The sequence below is a fragment of the Lytechinus variegatus genome, chromosome 8 (genome assembly GCF_018143015.1).
Source record: "Lytechinus variegatus isolate NC3 chromosome 8, Lvar_3.0, whole genome shotgun sequence".
Taxonomy (NCBI): Eukaryota; Metazoa; Echinodermata; class Echinoidea; order Temnopleuroida; family Toxopneustidae; genus Lytechinus; species Lytechinus variegatus.
Window position 1 is genome coordinate 19,524,654 of NC_054747.1, and position 16,952 is coordinate 19,541,605.

General features: G+C 38.6%; 1 protein-coding gene and 1 long non-coding RNA gene across 2 annotated transcripts; both read left to right on the plus strand.

Moving 5' to 3' along the window:
* The first annotated feature begins 242 nt into the window (after positions 1-242).
* LOC121420747 lies at positions 243-1,440 on the plus strand. The gene is made up of 2 exons (XR_005970819.1): positions 243-427; positions 1,401-1,440. It is a non-coding gene; the product is annotated as an uncharacterized LOC121420747 (long non-coding RNA).
* A 983-nt stretch (positions 1,441-2,423) lies between these two features.
* LOC121419541 lies at positions 2,424-4,595 on the plus strand. The gene has a single exon (XM_041613996.1). It carries the CDS (start codon positions 2,424-2,426, stop codon positions 4,593-4,595), a length of 2,172 nt encoding a protein of 723 aa, XP_041469930.1.
* Positions 4,596-16,952: the final 12,357 nt, after the last annotated feature.

The following is a 16,952-nucleotide window of genomic DNA, read 5'->3' on the forward strand; positions in this document are numbered from 1 at the left end:
TGACTTGGCTGGGGTTTGAACCCCGACCTCCCGGTCGTGAGACGGACGCTGTACCAACTGTGCCAACACACCGGTCAATATATCTCTCTATACAGAAATAACAATATAATTGTGTCGACTTGAAATAAAACTTTTTGTTTCGCCAGCGAAAAGATGTTTGAATTTATATAATATCAATATTGAAAGCGTTTAATTATTTGAATTTATTTCCCTTCATTTATTTAGGACACCGCATAGAAAGACATACGATATTTTTGTTATGCAAATTATGTCCACTTAGTGGAGTTCGGTGCATAGGTACGTTGACGTGTCACTCCATTTTTGAAAGGTTCAGGAGTCAGACGCCAGTATCGGCCTCCGCAGTTTGGGGGAAACTTTCTGTTGTTTAATGTGATTTAAACGTGGTTTTATGTCCCGCCAGAAAAGAGTAAGTAATTTTGAATTCATTAGATCCTTTATGTTTTCCATATATGTCAGATAAATTAAATAAAGTCAATTTGTAGTGTCTCGATTTGCCCTGTTTAGGAATGAGAGCAGGGCGTGTAGGTTTTTGACCCGGTTTTCGGCCCGGTTCCCGGTTCTGGTTTCGGATTTCCGGTTTTCAGTTTTTTGTCTAGATTCATTATAAATTATGCTAATTGAAAGAGTTGATCCACGAAAGTGAAAATTGTATGTTTGTATTAAGAACTTATTTGCGAAATTAATGAAAAGGAAAATAATGATATTATGATTTTGATATAACAGAGATTATTATTCACATAAACAGATAAACATAATGGACACTAAATCAAAACAAGTTTTGATCTGAAATCAAATCATTTCAGAATCAAGTGAATGTTTAACTTCATTGATGTATACTAAGAAAGTATTTGGCTATTACTCTAAAAGTACATGTCGTATTTTAATTGCTGGCAAAAGAATTATTTAATGTAGTATAGCCACTTGTTACTGTTTGTGAAAAGAATTAGAAACAAATGCATATAAGCCTTGACTAGTTATGATTTAAGTTGAATTATATACTAGTATAATTATGCAAGATAAGTAAAGTTATTTTAAATCAACGTGTGCATAGCTAAAAGAAATTGACTAAGTTAAAGAAAGTTGTGATTATTCAAAGCTACAAGAATTTTACAGATATTGCTTCTGTTCTTTCGACATGTTTGATCAAACAGACAGTAAATTATAATGATAATTTCGATAACAATTCGGTTTGATAATCATGATTATACTGTTTTAAGGGACAATAGACAAAGAGTGTTCGTGTGTAAAAACAATGAAATAATTACACGTGAAACAAGATGCAGTGTGATAAAACAATCTTATTTATTAACATGCTATTAACTGAACATCAGTTATGTAAACAAAGACTTATTATTGTTTTATATATTTTGTTCAAACAGATCGAATAAAATATACGTTTAACGACGTTATATATCGGTACGGCGGGATGTGACGGTTTGTGTTCCTTCTTTCGACTATCCATCGCATTCGATTCTTTTTCCTGATCTGGGTTAGAAGATAGAGGGAATTCCGGAAACAATGGCAACCGAGCAAGCATCTAGGGATCTCAAGATCAAGCGGAGAACGGCAAAGGCAAAACTAACTCGGCTGTCGAATGGTTTGCAACATTTACTGGATGATGACAGGGATCTTGATGAGGTAACTGATATGTTTAAGGATTTGAATGTTGCTTATCAGGAATTGGAGGACAGGCACGAAAGGTATTGTGAGACAATCGTAGATGATGAGGTATTCATTACAGAGGATGCCTGGCTATCTGAGTGTCAGACATCATTCCTTGACATGCAGAGAAAGGTTAAAGACTATAGCAAGACTAAGCTTAAGTCTGACGGGTCAACGGAGGATTCAGTTGTAAACAATGCTACTCCCGAAGTAACAACCAGTAAATCGGTAGAGGTTTCGTCATGCAAGGTTCAGGTAGAGCGACCAAAGCTGCCTCGATTTACTGGAGACGTACGAGACTACATGACATTTAAATCGGATTTTAAGCATCTAATCGAATCGAGGTATAGCAAGAGAGATGCTATCACAATTCTGAGATCCTCTCTATTGGGAAAACCTCTTGATCTCATACGTGGTTTGGGGAACGATTACGACTCGGCATGGTCTCATCTTGACAACATTTACGGAGACCCGAGATTGGTAGCTGATGCTATCGTATATGACTTGGGGAAGTTCCGACCTCTCAAGGATGGAGAGGATGGCCGATTCTGTGACCTTGTTCATCTTATCAGGAGAAGTTACAACTCACTGCAAGAAGTAGGTAGGGCGAATGATATGGATACAACAATCATATGATTTCTTTGATAGAGAGAAAATTAAGCAGTGATGATAGAAAGCTATGGCTGAGATTCATTGACCGTGAGCGAACAGATGCATCACTCCATGCATTACTTTATTGGATGGAACTGGAATTGAACACTAGAATAAGTGCATCTGCTCCACTTCGTGACAGTAGAAGTTCTACGATTGGCCATATCTCTCAGGATGACGGAAGCAATGAAAGAAAGCCCGATTTTAAATGCTGGTTATGTGAGACGTCTGATCATTGGATCGATCAGTGCAAGAAAGTGCTTTCGAAAACCCAAGAAGAGCGATTTCAACTGATGAAAGACAACAGGGCGTGCTTCAGCTGTCTCAAGAGAGCTGGTAAGGATCACAACATGGGGACATGCAAGCGCAGGAAAAGATGTAATGAGGTGATCAATACTGGTGAGCAGTGTTCATCATACCACCACCCTTTACTCCATAAGCAGATTGAGACAGGGAGTGCGGGTGTTGCCAGTATTACAGGAACACCTGTGCTTCTGCCTGTACTTAAGATAAAGATGGCGGGCCCGAATCGAAATTGCGAAGGAAATTGTCTCCTAGACTCGGGATCTCAGATGAGTCTCGTAAGGAACGCAGTAGCAGAAGAGTTAGGACTGAAAGGGAATCCTATTGTCGCGAATGTTACCAAGGTCGGAAATGAAACAGAGGAATACAACACTATGCTGTACAAGGTGAAAGTTCAAGGGATTAATGGTCATCAGAGTTACACTATTTCTGCGGTAGGACTTGATGTAATTAATAACGGCATTACCCGAGTTAGTGTTGAAGAACTGGGACGGATGTTCAACCTGAGGAAAGATGAAATTCACAGAGGAAGTGGGCCAATTGATATCCTCATAGGAATGGACCATTCCAAAATGCATGTAGGGTACACGAAAATACAAGGGAATCTCATGGCCCGTCGCTCGCCGTTAGGTTGGGTCATTTTCGGAAGTACTACAGAAGGATACCCAGAAGGAGCAGTTCTCCATGTCACGGTAAACAGCCCTTTAGATCTCCGAAAATCCTTGACAACAGAAGGAATGAAAGTATGTAATGATCCACAGAGATGTCAGCACAGTAGAATGATTGAACAAGAAGATGAGGAGTTTCGAGTCATCAGTTCTTCAAGTTCTTCATGTGAGAAGATGGAAAAGCAATGGCTCGACCAATACCCTCGGCGGAAAGACCAGTCGCGGCATATTCCCCAGAACCTGAATGTCGCAGATGAAGTCAGCAGATGCGTTAGCCTGGACAAGCTGAATGACAGGGAGATGGAAGGTCTTGACTTTCTTTGTAAAACAGTGACAGAACGGCCCGCAGAAGCAAAGCTAGAGGAAAAGCTTCCTGAGGTAGACAGGGAATTGCGAATGGAGAGACCAGTTTTGACTGTACAAGAATCAAAATCCCAACATAGAATTGACTGTCAGCAATTTATTAACTGGAGGAAACTTGTGAGGGTGACTTCATACGTCCTGAAGTTCATTGGAAAGTTGAAGTTAAAGTCCAAGAGAATGGTAGATGAGGACGTCGAAGTCGCCAATGGTAACCTGACACCAACTGACATACAGAAAGGAGAGGACCATTTGATAAAGCGTGCTCAGGTATCTTTGAAGCCCAGAGTAGACAAAGGAGAGCTAAAGGCACTCAATCCGTATAGGAATGAAGCGGGAATTATCCGAGTTCGAGGGAAAGTAGATAGTGCTGACAAGCCATTAGCCATGAAGCATCCGGCTTTACTCCCTTGCGAACACTGGATCTCAACCTCGATTATTAGGCATGTTCATGAGGATGGTCATGACGATGTTGGTACGACTACAGCAAAGGCCAGGAGAAAGTACTGGATCTTGAGAGCACATGATCTGGTCAAGAAGGTAAAGTTCGGATGTGCAGCTTGCAGAACTTTTGAACACAAACTAGAATCACAGGGGATGGCGGAGCTGCAGAGAGGAAGGCTGCAGTTGCATCCACTGCCATTCCAATACTCATCTTGCAATTACCAGAGGCCAATTTGCAGAATACCCATAGAGCCTGATGAGGGGATCTACTTAAGTCCTAATGACATGCTGTTAGGACGAGCTTCAATTGATGTAGCTAAACGAGAAAGACATTGCGTCGAACTAGTACAACGGATTGTTGACTCATTCTGGCGTCAATGGACCATAGTGATTCTGCCACTACTAACTTCCGGACGGAAATGGAACAGGGATCGTCAGAACATTCGCGTGGATGACGACGTTATATATCGGTACGGCGGGATGTGACGGTTTGTGTTCCTTCTTTCGACTATCCATCGCATTCGATTCTTGTCTGACATGCACTTTTTATTTTTTTTTCTTTCGACTATCCACTTTTCATATGTCGACTTGGCGATGTAATATTTCTGGCCAAATTGACATACATTTTCGTGGGTCTTTGTCGACTTGGTGATAAAAACTGCATGTCAGACAAAAAAATTTGCTCAAAACGTGTTTTTGTGTACAAAGTCAATGTAAATTGTGTTTTCAACCAAAGATCATAAAATGTATCATTATTTTTAGTTTTGCTGGTCTAAATGTATGTATCTTATGCTGTTTATGATCTTAGAAGAGTCCACAACGAATTTCATTGAAAACACAATGAAAAACAAAGGGTCCAAAACAAAGAAATACATGAGAAATTGAAAAAAACAATATAATACATAAGAAATTGATCTGATATCACAATTTTTTCATGTAAACTTTCGAAAAACACCACAAAGAAATTCGATGCCAAAAAATAAAACATTTGGAGCGTTATTTATGGAGTTCGAGGAAAAAGTATGATTTTGCATACTAATTACGCATAAATTAGCATAATTACTTAATAACAGTTCGCATGAAATAAACTACTATACAATTTTGTAGATTATATCCCAGACAACCTGCGTGCCAATTTTCAGCGCGATTGCACGGTCGACGGCCGAGATCTCAAGGGGGGGGGGGCTGTGAGGCCCCCCGGCCATATGATCACCCAAAATACCCCGGCCTAAAATTTTTGTGTTATTTAGTAGTACTTCCCAAAATCTACCTGGAGATTTCCTTTTAGACAATACACTTCAACCAAATTCTTAGGGCTCATGTTCGACGATTTGAAATTTTGAAAAATTTGAAATTCACATGAAAACGTAAATAAAAGTGGCAAATAAAAATCATTTTATTAATCAAAATAGATTGGATTCATTTCGGTTTAGTTGCAAAAGGGGTTAAGTCCACGATGATAATTTTTGAGAAGAAAACAAGTGTACAAATAATTTGCCATTGCTTGCCATTTAATTCCATATGAGGCATCAAAACACATAGGCAATATGCCTAAATAACATAAAAGGTAATGAACATCAACACAATCTGAATAATGTCGTGAGACATAACAAAAGACTACATATGCATTAGAATTGTGGCATACTGAAAGCTATGGTCACGTGAACACCAGGAGGGTAGTAACTCCTCCCTGGGGCTGTTGATCACGTGACCCACAAGCAGGGTAGTAGTTCCCACGGGTATTTCCCCTAAATCTTGGTAATCAACATTTTTGGAGCATATACTTTGATAACAATATTGGTGATCTGTCAGGTTTCAAACAATTTGTTTCTGAACACAAACCTTTCACACCCAAATTGTGTAAGGCTATCCTATGATGCTCCTTACCATTTACGTGCAACAACCAAAATCAGCCACATTACGTAATATGCTTCCTTAAGTCTGAAAATACATGTATATGTATATATCCATACTATGGTTGTATCCGCAACCATGTTGTATCTGTGCACGCTTTCTTGATCAACGCTGTAATTGCCCGCCCAACCTTCCAACCTTATGCAGGCCAAAGATTTAGCTTCAGATTTCCTGAGCCCCTAATTTCCAACATAATATCTCTCCCAACCTCCCAACCAATGCTGACACAATTCTTCCCAACCTCCCAACCATAATTTCCTGTCTCACAGGAGTATCATAATCGTGATACACAAAATTTCCTAAACATTTTCCATGCTCCTAATTTGCATTATAAATCTCACGGACTCAATGTTTCTCACAACCATGCTGACATGGTTCTGCCCAGCCTCCCAACCATAGAGTAGTGTCCCACAGGACCATCATAAATCTTGAACACAAAATTTCCTAAACATTTTCCATGTACCTAATTCGCATCACAGGGCTCAAGGATGCAATGTCTCTCCCAACCTCCCAACCATGCTGACATAATTCATCCCAACCTCCCAACCATAAAGGAAAGCCTCACAGGAGCATCATAAATCGTGATACACAAAATTTCCAAACATCTTCCATGATCCTAATTTCCATCATAGAGCTCAAGGACTCAAAGTCTCTCCCAACCTCATAACCATGATGACACAATCATGGCCAGTCTCCCAACCATAATGCAGAGCTGCCAACCTGAACAAGAATATTTCAGTACTGTATTATCAAGGCTAAAAATCATTATTTTGGCAAGGAATAAAGTATTAACACAGGAATACCATAGGACAACACATAAACTGAAACCTAAGAAATCAGTATTTCGCATGAAACCATCAGTATTCTTGTCTATTTCCAGTACTAAATACGGAAATTCAGTACTACTTGGCAGCATGTAACGTACCACAGGAACATTATAAATCTTGATACACAAAATTTCCTAAACATTTTGTGCTCCTTATTCGCATCGTAGAGCTCAAGGACTCAATGATTCATCCAACCTCCCAACCATGCTTACATAATTCTGCCCAACCTCCCAACCATACAGTAAATCTCACAAGAATATCATAAATCCTAATACATAAAATTTCCTTAACATTTTCCATGCTCCTAATTTGCATCATAGAGCTCAAGGACTCAATGTCCCATCCAACCTCCCAACCATGCCGACATAATTCTGCCCAACCTCCCAACCATACAGTAAATCTCACAAGAATATAAGTCGTGAAACACAAAATTTCATAATTATTTTCCATGCTCTTAATTCCATCTAACATGTCTACGAGACTCAAAACTCAATGTTGCTCCAAACCTCCCAACCATGCTGACCTCTATTAAATGAATATCGTAAAACACGAAATTCCTAGATATGGTATACTCAACAGTAACTCAGCTCTACGTGTAAAGTCAGTTGGTGTGGTAACACAACAATCATTTATTGTTACACTGCAATGCTCACAATCATGTAGCCCCTACACACTTACACCTCGTGTGTCAAAATTTTGTATTGATGTTAGGTCCTCCCTCTCGATATTATAAAATAAAACCCTGATATAAAAAAATACATAGGGTGGGAGGGGAGGGAAGTTTGTTGCCTCGATGGAATTTCGAATTGCAATGGCTTTATACGCACATGTCTATAAGGTCTCACGGGCCTAATCACTAGTGGCAGGCCCTAGATATTCATTCGAGCCAACCCATTGCTATTTTTTTTATTTTGATATGGCTGATTGACAAAGTGTATGCATGTGATTGTCCATCTAAAACTGATTCTATTTTTGGTAATTACTGAACTTCCTTTTCCCGAATTGGGAAGAAATATCACCAATTTTGGACTATATTTTGACTGGCGGAAGGATTAGGGCTATTTTGCTGTTTGAGGTGATGAATCTGCTCCACCCGACGGTGTCTTCAAACACGCCAATTTATTTTTAAAATGAGCCGGTCGAGGGACCCTTTTCTGGTCAGATATGGATTGCCAGATATAAATCCTATCCACTGGTAGTAACCATTCGACCACCGAATTTCATCTTTATTTTTTATGAATTTTTGAAAGTGCCAATTTAACACATGAGTCTATGGGGAATGAATTAGGCTGTGAGACCATAAGAGCCGGGGTGATAGTATGGAGCGCTTAGAATCATTTGTATTAAGCGCGATATGAACATGATGAATGCTTCATATTATAATGCAAGTTCCCCGCTGTGATTTATTCACATGATATGCAACTAGTGATGAAATGCACGTTCTAAGGAAATTCCTTCCGTACAGGATTACCCGGCACCAACACATTTCCTTAGCAATTATTTCATGCCAACATAAAGGGAATATCAAACGTCAGCTGACTAAATTCTCATAGGCACAGGTCTATTGTATCATCAGATCATCATGACGCACGTCTATATTTTTGCACACGGCGACGTTTGCCACGCCCACTATTGCATTTCGTACGGCTCCGTATACTGTAGAAGGTGCATTTTGGTCCTCGAGTTCTCGCTGACAGGTCGTTGTCAGTGTTGGCTACTCTGATCTATACGTTGATTTTGCGGAGTATAAGATATTAGTTTTAACGAGTAAATGAACGCATTCCAGGGCAATAGACTTCGGTCCGACGAATCTACAGAAGTAATTTATCCGTTAACGGAGCGTGCACAAAGTTTCAGTACTCTTGGAGAGCCTATGGAAATAGACTCTCTATTAACAGAATGTTCACTAGCGGACACTCGGTATTTCAATTCTGTTGATGAGCCTATGGAAATAGACTCTCTATTAACAGAATGTTCAATAAAGGACACTTGCTATTTCAGTTCTGTTGATGAGCCTATGGAAATTGAATCTCCGTTAACAGAGTGTCCACAAACGGACACTTGGTATTTCAGTACTGTCGAAGAGCCCATGGAAGTAGAGGATAACGAAAAAAGTGACGAAAGTACTCACATTGAATTACAGTTACAGCTTAACGTCAAGTTTCCGTTGTCAGCTTGTAGATCAGAGTAGTCATCCAGAGCAATGATCGTTCAGCGTCGACTCCCATTTTTTTTTGTATCTTGAAAAAATAAAAGATCTTGAGAAATTATGATACTTAATGAAGATCAAAATTGTTTCTTGAAAATGAAAAGATATTGACAAAATATGATACTTGATCTTAATAATGACAAAGATTTTGATTTTGTTTATTATGAAGATGATTTTAATGATTACAAAGATTTTGATTTTGTTTATGATGGAGATGATTTTAATTATGAATATGAGCTTGATTATAAAGATTTTTATCTTTTTATGGATACCTTTTTAAAATGGAAAAAAGGACCTATTATTTTCATGTACATGAAGACTCATATCATACACACACATCTACTCACGCAACTCATGTATTTATTTCCCTCCTCGATTCAAGGACATCCACCCCCTAGGACAAGTACCCCCTAGAACACCTACCCCCGGGCATCTACCCCCCTCGGACATCTACCCCGTACATCTACCCTCTAGGACATCCACCCCTAGGACAATTAGTACCCCCTAGGACACCTATCCCCGGGAATCTACCCTCCGCGTACATCTACCCCCGGACTTCTAACACCTGGACCTCTGCCCCCGGACATCCACCGTCAGACACCCACCCCCTAGGAACCTACCCCCGGGCATCTACCCCCGCGGACATCTACCCCATGGACCTCTACCCCCGTACCTCTACCCCGGATATCTACCCCCTGGACATCTACCCCCTGGACATCCATCCCCGGACATCCACTCTCTAGGACACCCACCCCCTAGGAGAAGAACCCCCTAAAACACCTACCCCCTGGACATCTACCCCCTGGACCTCTACCCCCCGACATCTATCCTCGGACATCTACCCCCTGGACATCTACCCCGGACATCCACCCTCTAGGACATCCATCCCCTAGGGCAAGTACCCCCTAGGACAACTACCCCGGGCATCTATCCCCCCCCTTGACATCGATCCTAGGACATTTACCCCCTGGGCAACTACCCCCGCGGACATCTACCCTCGGACATCTACCTCCTGTACCTCTACCCCAGACCTCTACCCCTGGACATCTACTCACTGGACATCTACTTCCGGACATCGTTCCCCGGACATCTACCTCCTGGACATCTACCCCCTGGACATCTACCCCCCTGGACATCTATCCCCGGACATTTACTCCCCGGACATCTACCCCCGCTCCCCGTAATGTACCCTCAGCTAATAAAATCATGCGAGCATGAACATGGTGCGTATCTCTTTAAACAAAATAATGGAGAAATCTAATCGCGAGCAGAGCAATTTGTGCATATTGACTTTATAACGGGATCTTTATATGTTATAATATTGAGTAGATAAACATCTCACTCAATTGAAATTTGTGAGAGCGAGGCGCGAACTTGTCATTTTGATATAATCACACGTATTTTCCCCAATAATTCTCCTCCCCTTATTTTGTTCACTTTCTTCATCTGCTTACTTCTCTTCTTTTATGTTCTCTTCTCTCTTCATCTTTTCCCCTTTTCGTTCCTTTTTTTCTCGTAGACTTATTATGAGGTTGAACGCTTCATTTTTTGGTAAAAATGCCCCACTTGATAGAAATGTATCCCGGGTCAAAAGAAAAAGATTGATCAAATGAGACACCTCTGTATTAGGCCTACGGAAAGAAGCAAGTTATTTGCATATTTATTATATATGAGATCTTTTATATACATATGCATATGATGAACCCAAACACCTCTAAAATTTGACACAAAGACTCTGAAGAATCAAAATTGCGAATAAATAATTTGGGGGTATCCCTGTATAAAAATACTTATTTTACATAACTTATTAGAGTATTTTTCACGTATCCAGGACTATTTATATGGTATTATATCAAATTAAACGTATCTTAAAGGTATTGTTTAACTTTGTGAGCAGCCGATTTAAAAAAGTCTCAAACCAAGATGAAACATGTGTACAAGTGCATGTATTAGAACTAATAAACCCTGAAAACAACCATTATTGAGAATGAAAAGCTAAAACTACAAGCCAAACCCCGATTTTGTAAATAGACGCATAAATAGTACACATAAGTGTATGGGATGAAATTAAGATGGTGACCTGTCACTTTATGTTTCAATTTTCGAAGCTCTAAATAATTATTTTCGACCACAACTTTTTCTGGGCTTCATTTTTGTAACATATCACAGACACAGGTGACAAGTGTGACCTCCTAGCATAGATTTTTTAAAAGTCAAACCAATGTTAACCAATCACTTTAAAAGAGAGCATTCATATAATTAAACTCACTATGTCAATGCAAATAACTCCAGAATTAGCTTAAATGCATTTGATATATAAAGGTACATGATCTATAAATTGCTGATGTGGTTTACGGTACACCATGTGGAATGTTATAGAAACAGTGGATAGAAGAAGAGAAGAAGTGGATAGGCGAGAAAGTGGAGATTTGAGAATAGAGTATTCTTTCTTGAAATTGAGTATGCTTTCACTCCTGAAGACGGACAGTCAACCTGTCCGAAACGTCGAGTCTCTCTACTTCTCATCATCTCTAATCGCCGACTCAAGCCAGCATCTCCTCATCAGCTCTACTACTCAAGCTGTTCTCACTCAACATTCCTTCTGGTTTACAGTCCTTTTCAGGACTATTTTCAAGAAAGAATACTCTATTCTCAAATCTCCACTTTCTCGCCTATCCACTTCTTCTCTTCTTCTATCCACTGTTTCTATAACACTCCACATGCTGTACCGTAAACCACATCAGCAATTGTACATGCCACCATGCAAACCTTCAAACAACATATGATCTATAAAATACAATTAATTCCATTTACTTTATCCATAAAACACAAATGCATTACTTGGTTCAACCCTAAGATGCAGGGGGATCCAGCCTTCGTCAATGGGTGGGGGGGGGCCGAATTTTTTTCAGCCATATTTTTCCCAATTGGCCGCTCGAAGTTGATTTTTGTTTGTTTATTCGGGGTGGTCCTAATAGTTACTTCGCTTTATTCTTGTAAATCAACATGAATATAAAATAGTCTTTTTATCCTTATTTAGATAGTGCGAGCGAGAAGCGCGTCCTGTTTTTTTTACTTTATGCATTTTGTCCTAGAATTTGTTCATTTTGGGCAATGTTTGTGATCCTAAGATAGATGTGTATGCAATTAAATAATTACTGCGAGCGCGAAGCGCGAGTAGAAATTGTTAATATACGTTTTAACTGATCGAAAAGGTACCTGTGAACATGGTTAAGGGTTGCTTGCAGTTAGCCATGAAGACGCTACATATTTCACAATTGAACAATGCGAGTGCGAAGGGCGAGCTGAATATTTTTGACATTACTACTTAAAGAATGTTAATTCTAAGCACATTTTGTAATCGTGAACGGGTTAGGTATATAACTAAACAATTGTTGCAAGCGCGAAGCGCGAGCGGAAAAAAATCGAGATCTAGACCTAAAAACGGGACACTCTATTCATGTTTTGTAAATCGTGGAAAGGATGAGTAATTTGGGATCTTCCAACATTGGTAATGTTACGATCCAGCAACAGGTAACAATGAAAATTTAGTTTTAAAGTCGATTTCCTTTTTTTTATTACAGGAATAGATCAATCATACACTGAACAAAAACAAATAATGTTACATCTCTTGAAGTGACAGTTCTGATTAGTCCATAAATGTATATTCCAAATGATATATATATCCAAGTTGGCTGGCAAAGGATACTTGAATTTCTGTCCACAATGCTGGCGATGATGAAATTTGTGTTGAAACACGATGAAGGGGTCAATGTAACGAGTTCAAATGTCTGTGAAAACGATGTTCATGAAGAGTAACAGTCAATTTTAGTAATCCATGGGTTGAAAAGCGTTCATTGGAACAGGTTGATGATCTCGATGAGAACTGAGAATTCCTCTCTCAAAGTAATTTCAAACAGTTCATTGATGGCGTGCAAATAATTCTGTTTCAAAGTCAGAAGACTAATTCCTTGGGCCACAACGCTCCACATTGCCTGTGCAATTAAAAATGTATATAAAGTAACTAATCCTATTGTGACTTTCCTCTGCAGGCAGGCTCTAGTGTTCAGCAGTCTTTTTATTGTCTATCTTTGTACATTCCAGAAATAACATAAATACTCATTAAATAGACATGCTAATAAAGCTTCACCGAGACATTCTGGACTATTCTTAATCCTATGAACATCCTTAAAGAGGAAATTACAAGGAATGTAATTGTTTTTACATTTTTTATATATTTAACAGTAATGCGACCGCAAAGAACGAGCAGAAAATTTTATTCTGATCTGAAACTGGATAATCACTCAAGAAAGAAAACAAGCTGCGTATCTGAAAAAACATGAGCTCGCATGTTTAAGATTCAGACCTAGAATCTGCGCATTCTAAATACATTTCTATACACAACAAAAAAAGCAAGTCCCCCCTTAAACAAACATCAATAATTTCCGAACCAATGCGAGTTTTTGATATATTTTTACATGAGCTTGTAGGTAATTTTATAAGCTCCCCCCTGAGTAAATGTTGTGGACGTATTTTACGTCAGAAGGCAAAAATGTCACTTTTCAAAAGTCACAGGCCAAATATCGTGACTTTGATTCCATTTTATTGGAAATAATTTCAAAAATAGTCAGAAGGCTTGTAAAATGTACTTTCTAAAAGACGATGCAACTTTTTTTTGCTAAATTTCACGGTTGAATAAACACAAGTCCAAATTTACTATCATTGTATTTTTTAAACACATTTCTATCAATAAAAATGAAAGAATATGATAACAGCTATTTGGGGGAAGAGTTTCTTCAACAGTATTCATCGTTTCACGGTTCAATGAACATTTATTAAAGCAAAAAATATGATTTTCAAACATCATAGGCAAGTATTGTTTAATTTTGGTAACTGAAAATGGTCTTTTCTCAACTCTTTCGTTGTGTTCATGACCAATTTGCATGCTTCAATGATTCAAAGGCATTTAATTAAACACTCACGTTTGAATGAACATGTGGAATGTGATTAGCAATTTGTAACTATGGATATCTGTCACAAACCTCCTTGCTTAGTTCATTTGATTTCATTTTTATGAAAATCCCGATGTTTAATGCATCAGTGAGCACACAATACTCGAAAATTATGCAAATGAGAAGAAAGTTCAAGGCCTAGGCCCTACTCTGTGCCGTATCAAAGGGTTATTTTGGTGTGCGCGCCTTTTGGATAGTGTTACTATGAAGCCATGTGCGAAGTTTCATGAAATGACTGTTGGCAGAAGTAACAAAAACCGTACATGAAACAAACCCTCATTTCATATTTGTTAAAATTTTGACTTCCTCTCCCATAGACTTGTGTATAGTAAGGGTGCATATGTTTAAGAATAAGTAACCCCTTATTCAATATGGTGGAACTTTTTTCAAGGCTGTCTTTAGCAATGTCGCTTGGCAGTAATGTTTATCAACCTATCGGCAAAATTCTGTGCAAAAATGAAATCGATTCGTTTATTTATGGATGAGTGTGCACGCATCATAGTGGGAAAATTGGTATTTTCAGTGTCACAGACTCATTATAAAGGGTAATAAAGTGAATATTGGGGGCAAATTCAGTTTCAAATGTGACTTTAATTGCTGTTAATTTTATCATCCATAATTTTGTATCGCCACACACTTTCCGAACTTTAAACATTTTCATGGTTGAGCGAGCACATTCGAAAACTTAGGAATGAATACTCTTTATACTGCATAAATGTATTTTTCCTAACAATTTCTCAGGATCAGTTGAATGTATGGACAAATCAGTGGTGGATCCAGAATTTTAAAGATGGGGAGGGGCCTATAATCGGGGGAGTGACCACAATTTTCAAATTTTAACATGATCTAACAAGTTGTAGAGGATACTACCGTAAACCCCTATGAAGATACGTCACAATACAGGGGCCACAGAACGGTTTTCAAAGGAGGGGGGGGGGGGGGGCTGAGCCAAAAGTGAGGGGGGGGCTGACCATGCAAAAAAATCACAATTATATGGTCATTTTTTACATTTTTGTACATGCTTTTCGAAAAAGTGGGGGTTGAAGCCCGCCCCCCCCCCCCCGCTTCCGCAGCCCCTGCAATACATTGTGCTCACTCAACCATGAACATACGATCTCAAAATCTGATCTGAAGTTGAATGATGGATAGTAAAACAGCATAACACCATAAAATTCACCTAAAAACAACTTTTGCCGAACTTTGTATTTGAAAAAAACTGAAAAACGACTCTTGTGACTTTTTAAAATGGTCATTTTTAATTTAATATTTAATTACTCATGCATAATCAACCGATAGATCTCATTTTCCCCCAGGAGTTGCTTTATGAGTGTAGAAAACCACCTATGAAATATTACATCTCAAAATAATTCGGTTCAAAAAGTTACAGCAATTTGATTTCGGGGGGACTTATTTTTTTGTTGTGTATATTATGGATATCAATAAAGCGAGAGCGACGCGCGAGCTTTATTAAGTAACTTTTTAACCATTTTTATAATATACCCCTAAAACAATATGATGAAAAATTATCAATCAAAATATTATGCTCTATACAATCGAAAGCTTTCGATAAATCTAAAAATATTTTCATATTCCTTAGCTATTTTTTCAGTTAGATCAATCAAGGATATTAGAACTTGGTCATTTAAAGAATAACGTTTTTTTAAATGATTCTAAGATTGAACTTGTTCACTTTCGTTCTAAGTATTGCTCTGATGTTCCGCAAATTAGTGTAAGGATCGGGCAGTCTGTAATTATCCTTTCAAAAATACAGGGCCCTGGGAACGATCTTTTAGCTGGGGGTGCTGAACAAGGGCATCGATCCATTTTTCAGATTGGGAGAGGGGCAAAATTATGAATCAACTATCTAAAGGCGCTCGATCACATAAAACAAACAAACTCTCACACATATAATACATTCAGGGGCGGATCCAGCTTTCGCAAATAGAGGTCCTCGAAAAAGAATTCACCCATATTTTCCCCGATCGGCGGCTCAAAGTTTTTGTTTCTTTCTTTGAAGGGGTATTGTCCTAACGCTCGCTTTTTAGCTTTATTCTTATAAAACAACATATGTATATGTAAAAAATCTCATGGGCCCTATTTAAACAATGCGAGCGCGAAGCGCGAGCTCATTTCTTTTATCAACTTTGTGCATTTTGTCCTGAAAATTGAACATTCAGGACAATGTTTGCAATCCTGAGCAAGATGCGTATGTAACTAAATAATTACTGCGAGCGCGAAGAGCGAGCAGAAATCTTTAATATTACGTTCTCGCCTGATCTTAAAGGGAACTATTAAGGATTGTGTGCAGTTAGCCTTAATTGCAAGCGCGAAGCGCGAGCTAAAACTTCATGGCATTCCGACCTTAAAAACAATTGACATTCTAAGCAATTTTTGTAATCATGTACAGGATTGGTATATAACTAAAAAAAGATTTCAGATCTAAAATCGGGACGCTCTATTTATGTTTTGTGAATCATGAAGAGAATATGTAATTGGGTGTCTTCCTTCATTAATAATGCGAGTGTGAAGCGCGAGTAGAACATTTTTTTATATTCTGATCTTAAACTTCATAACTTAAGCACATTTTAAATAAGAACAAGTTGCGTATCTCAATCAACATGTGTGCGCATCTTTTATATTTAGACCTATAGGCCCTCATTTTAAAGTCAGGTTTAACTTAGACCACGGTTTAACTCTGTGCTAAATCTATGGGGAGCCAAAAGTTCCGTTTACATTGTATATATTTTATGTGTACTATCTTGGTGCTGTCAAGGATTCATCCCCTTCCATGTCTCAAAATGTTGATGTTATAGATAAGTCTGCCTTTGTAGCTTTACGAAAAATAAGTAAAATCCGTAGTTTTCTTGACCAAAATGCAGCC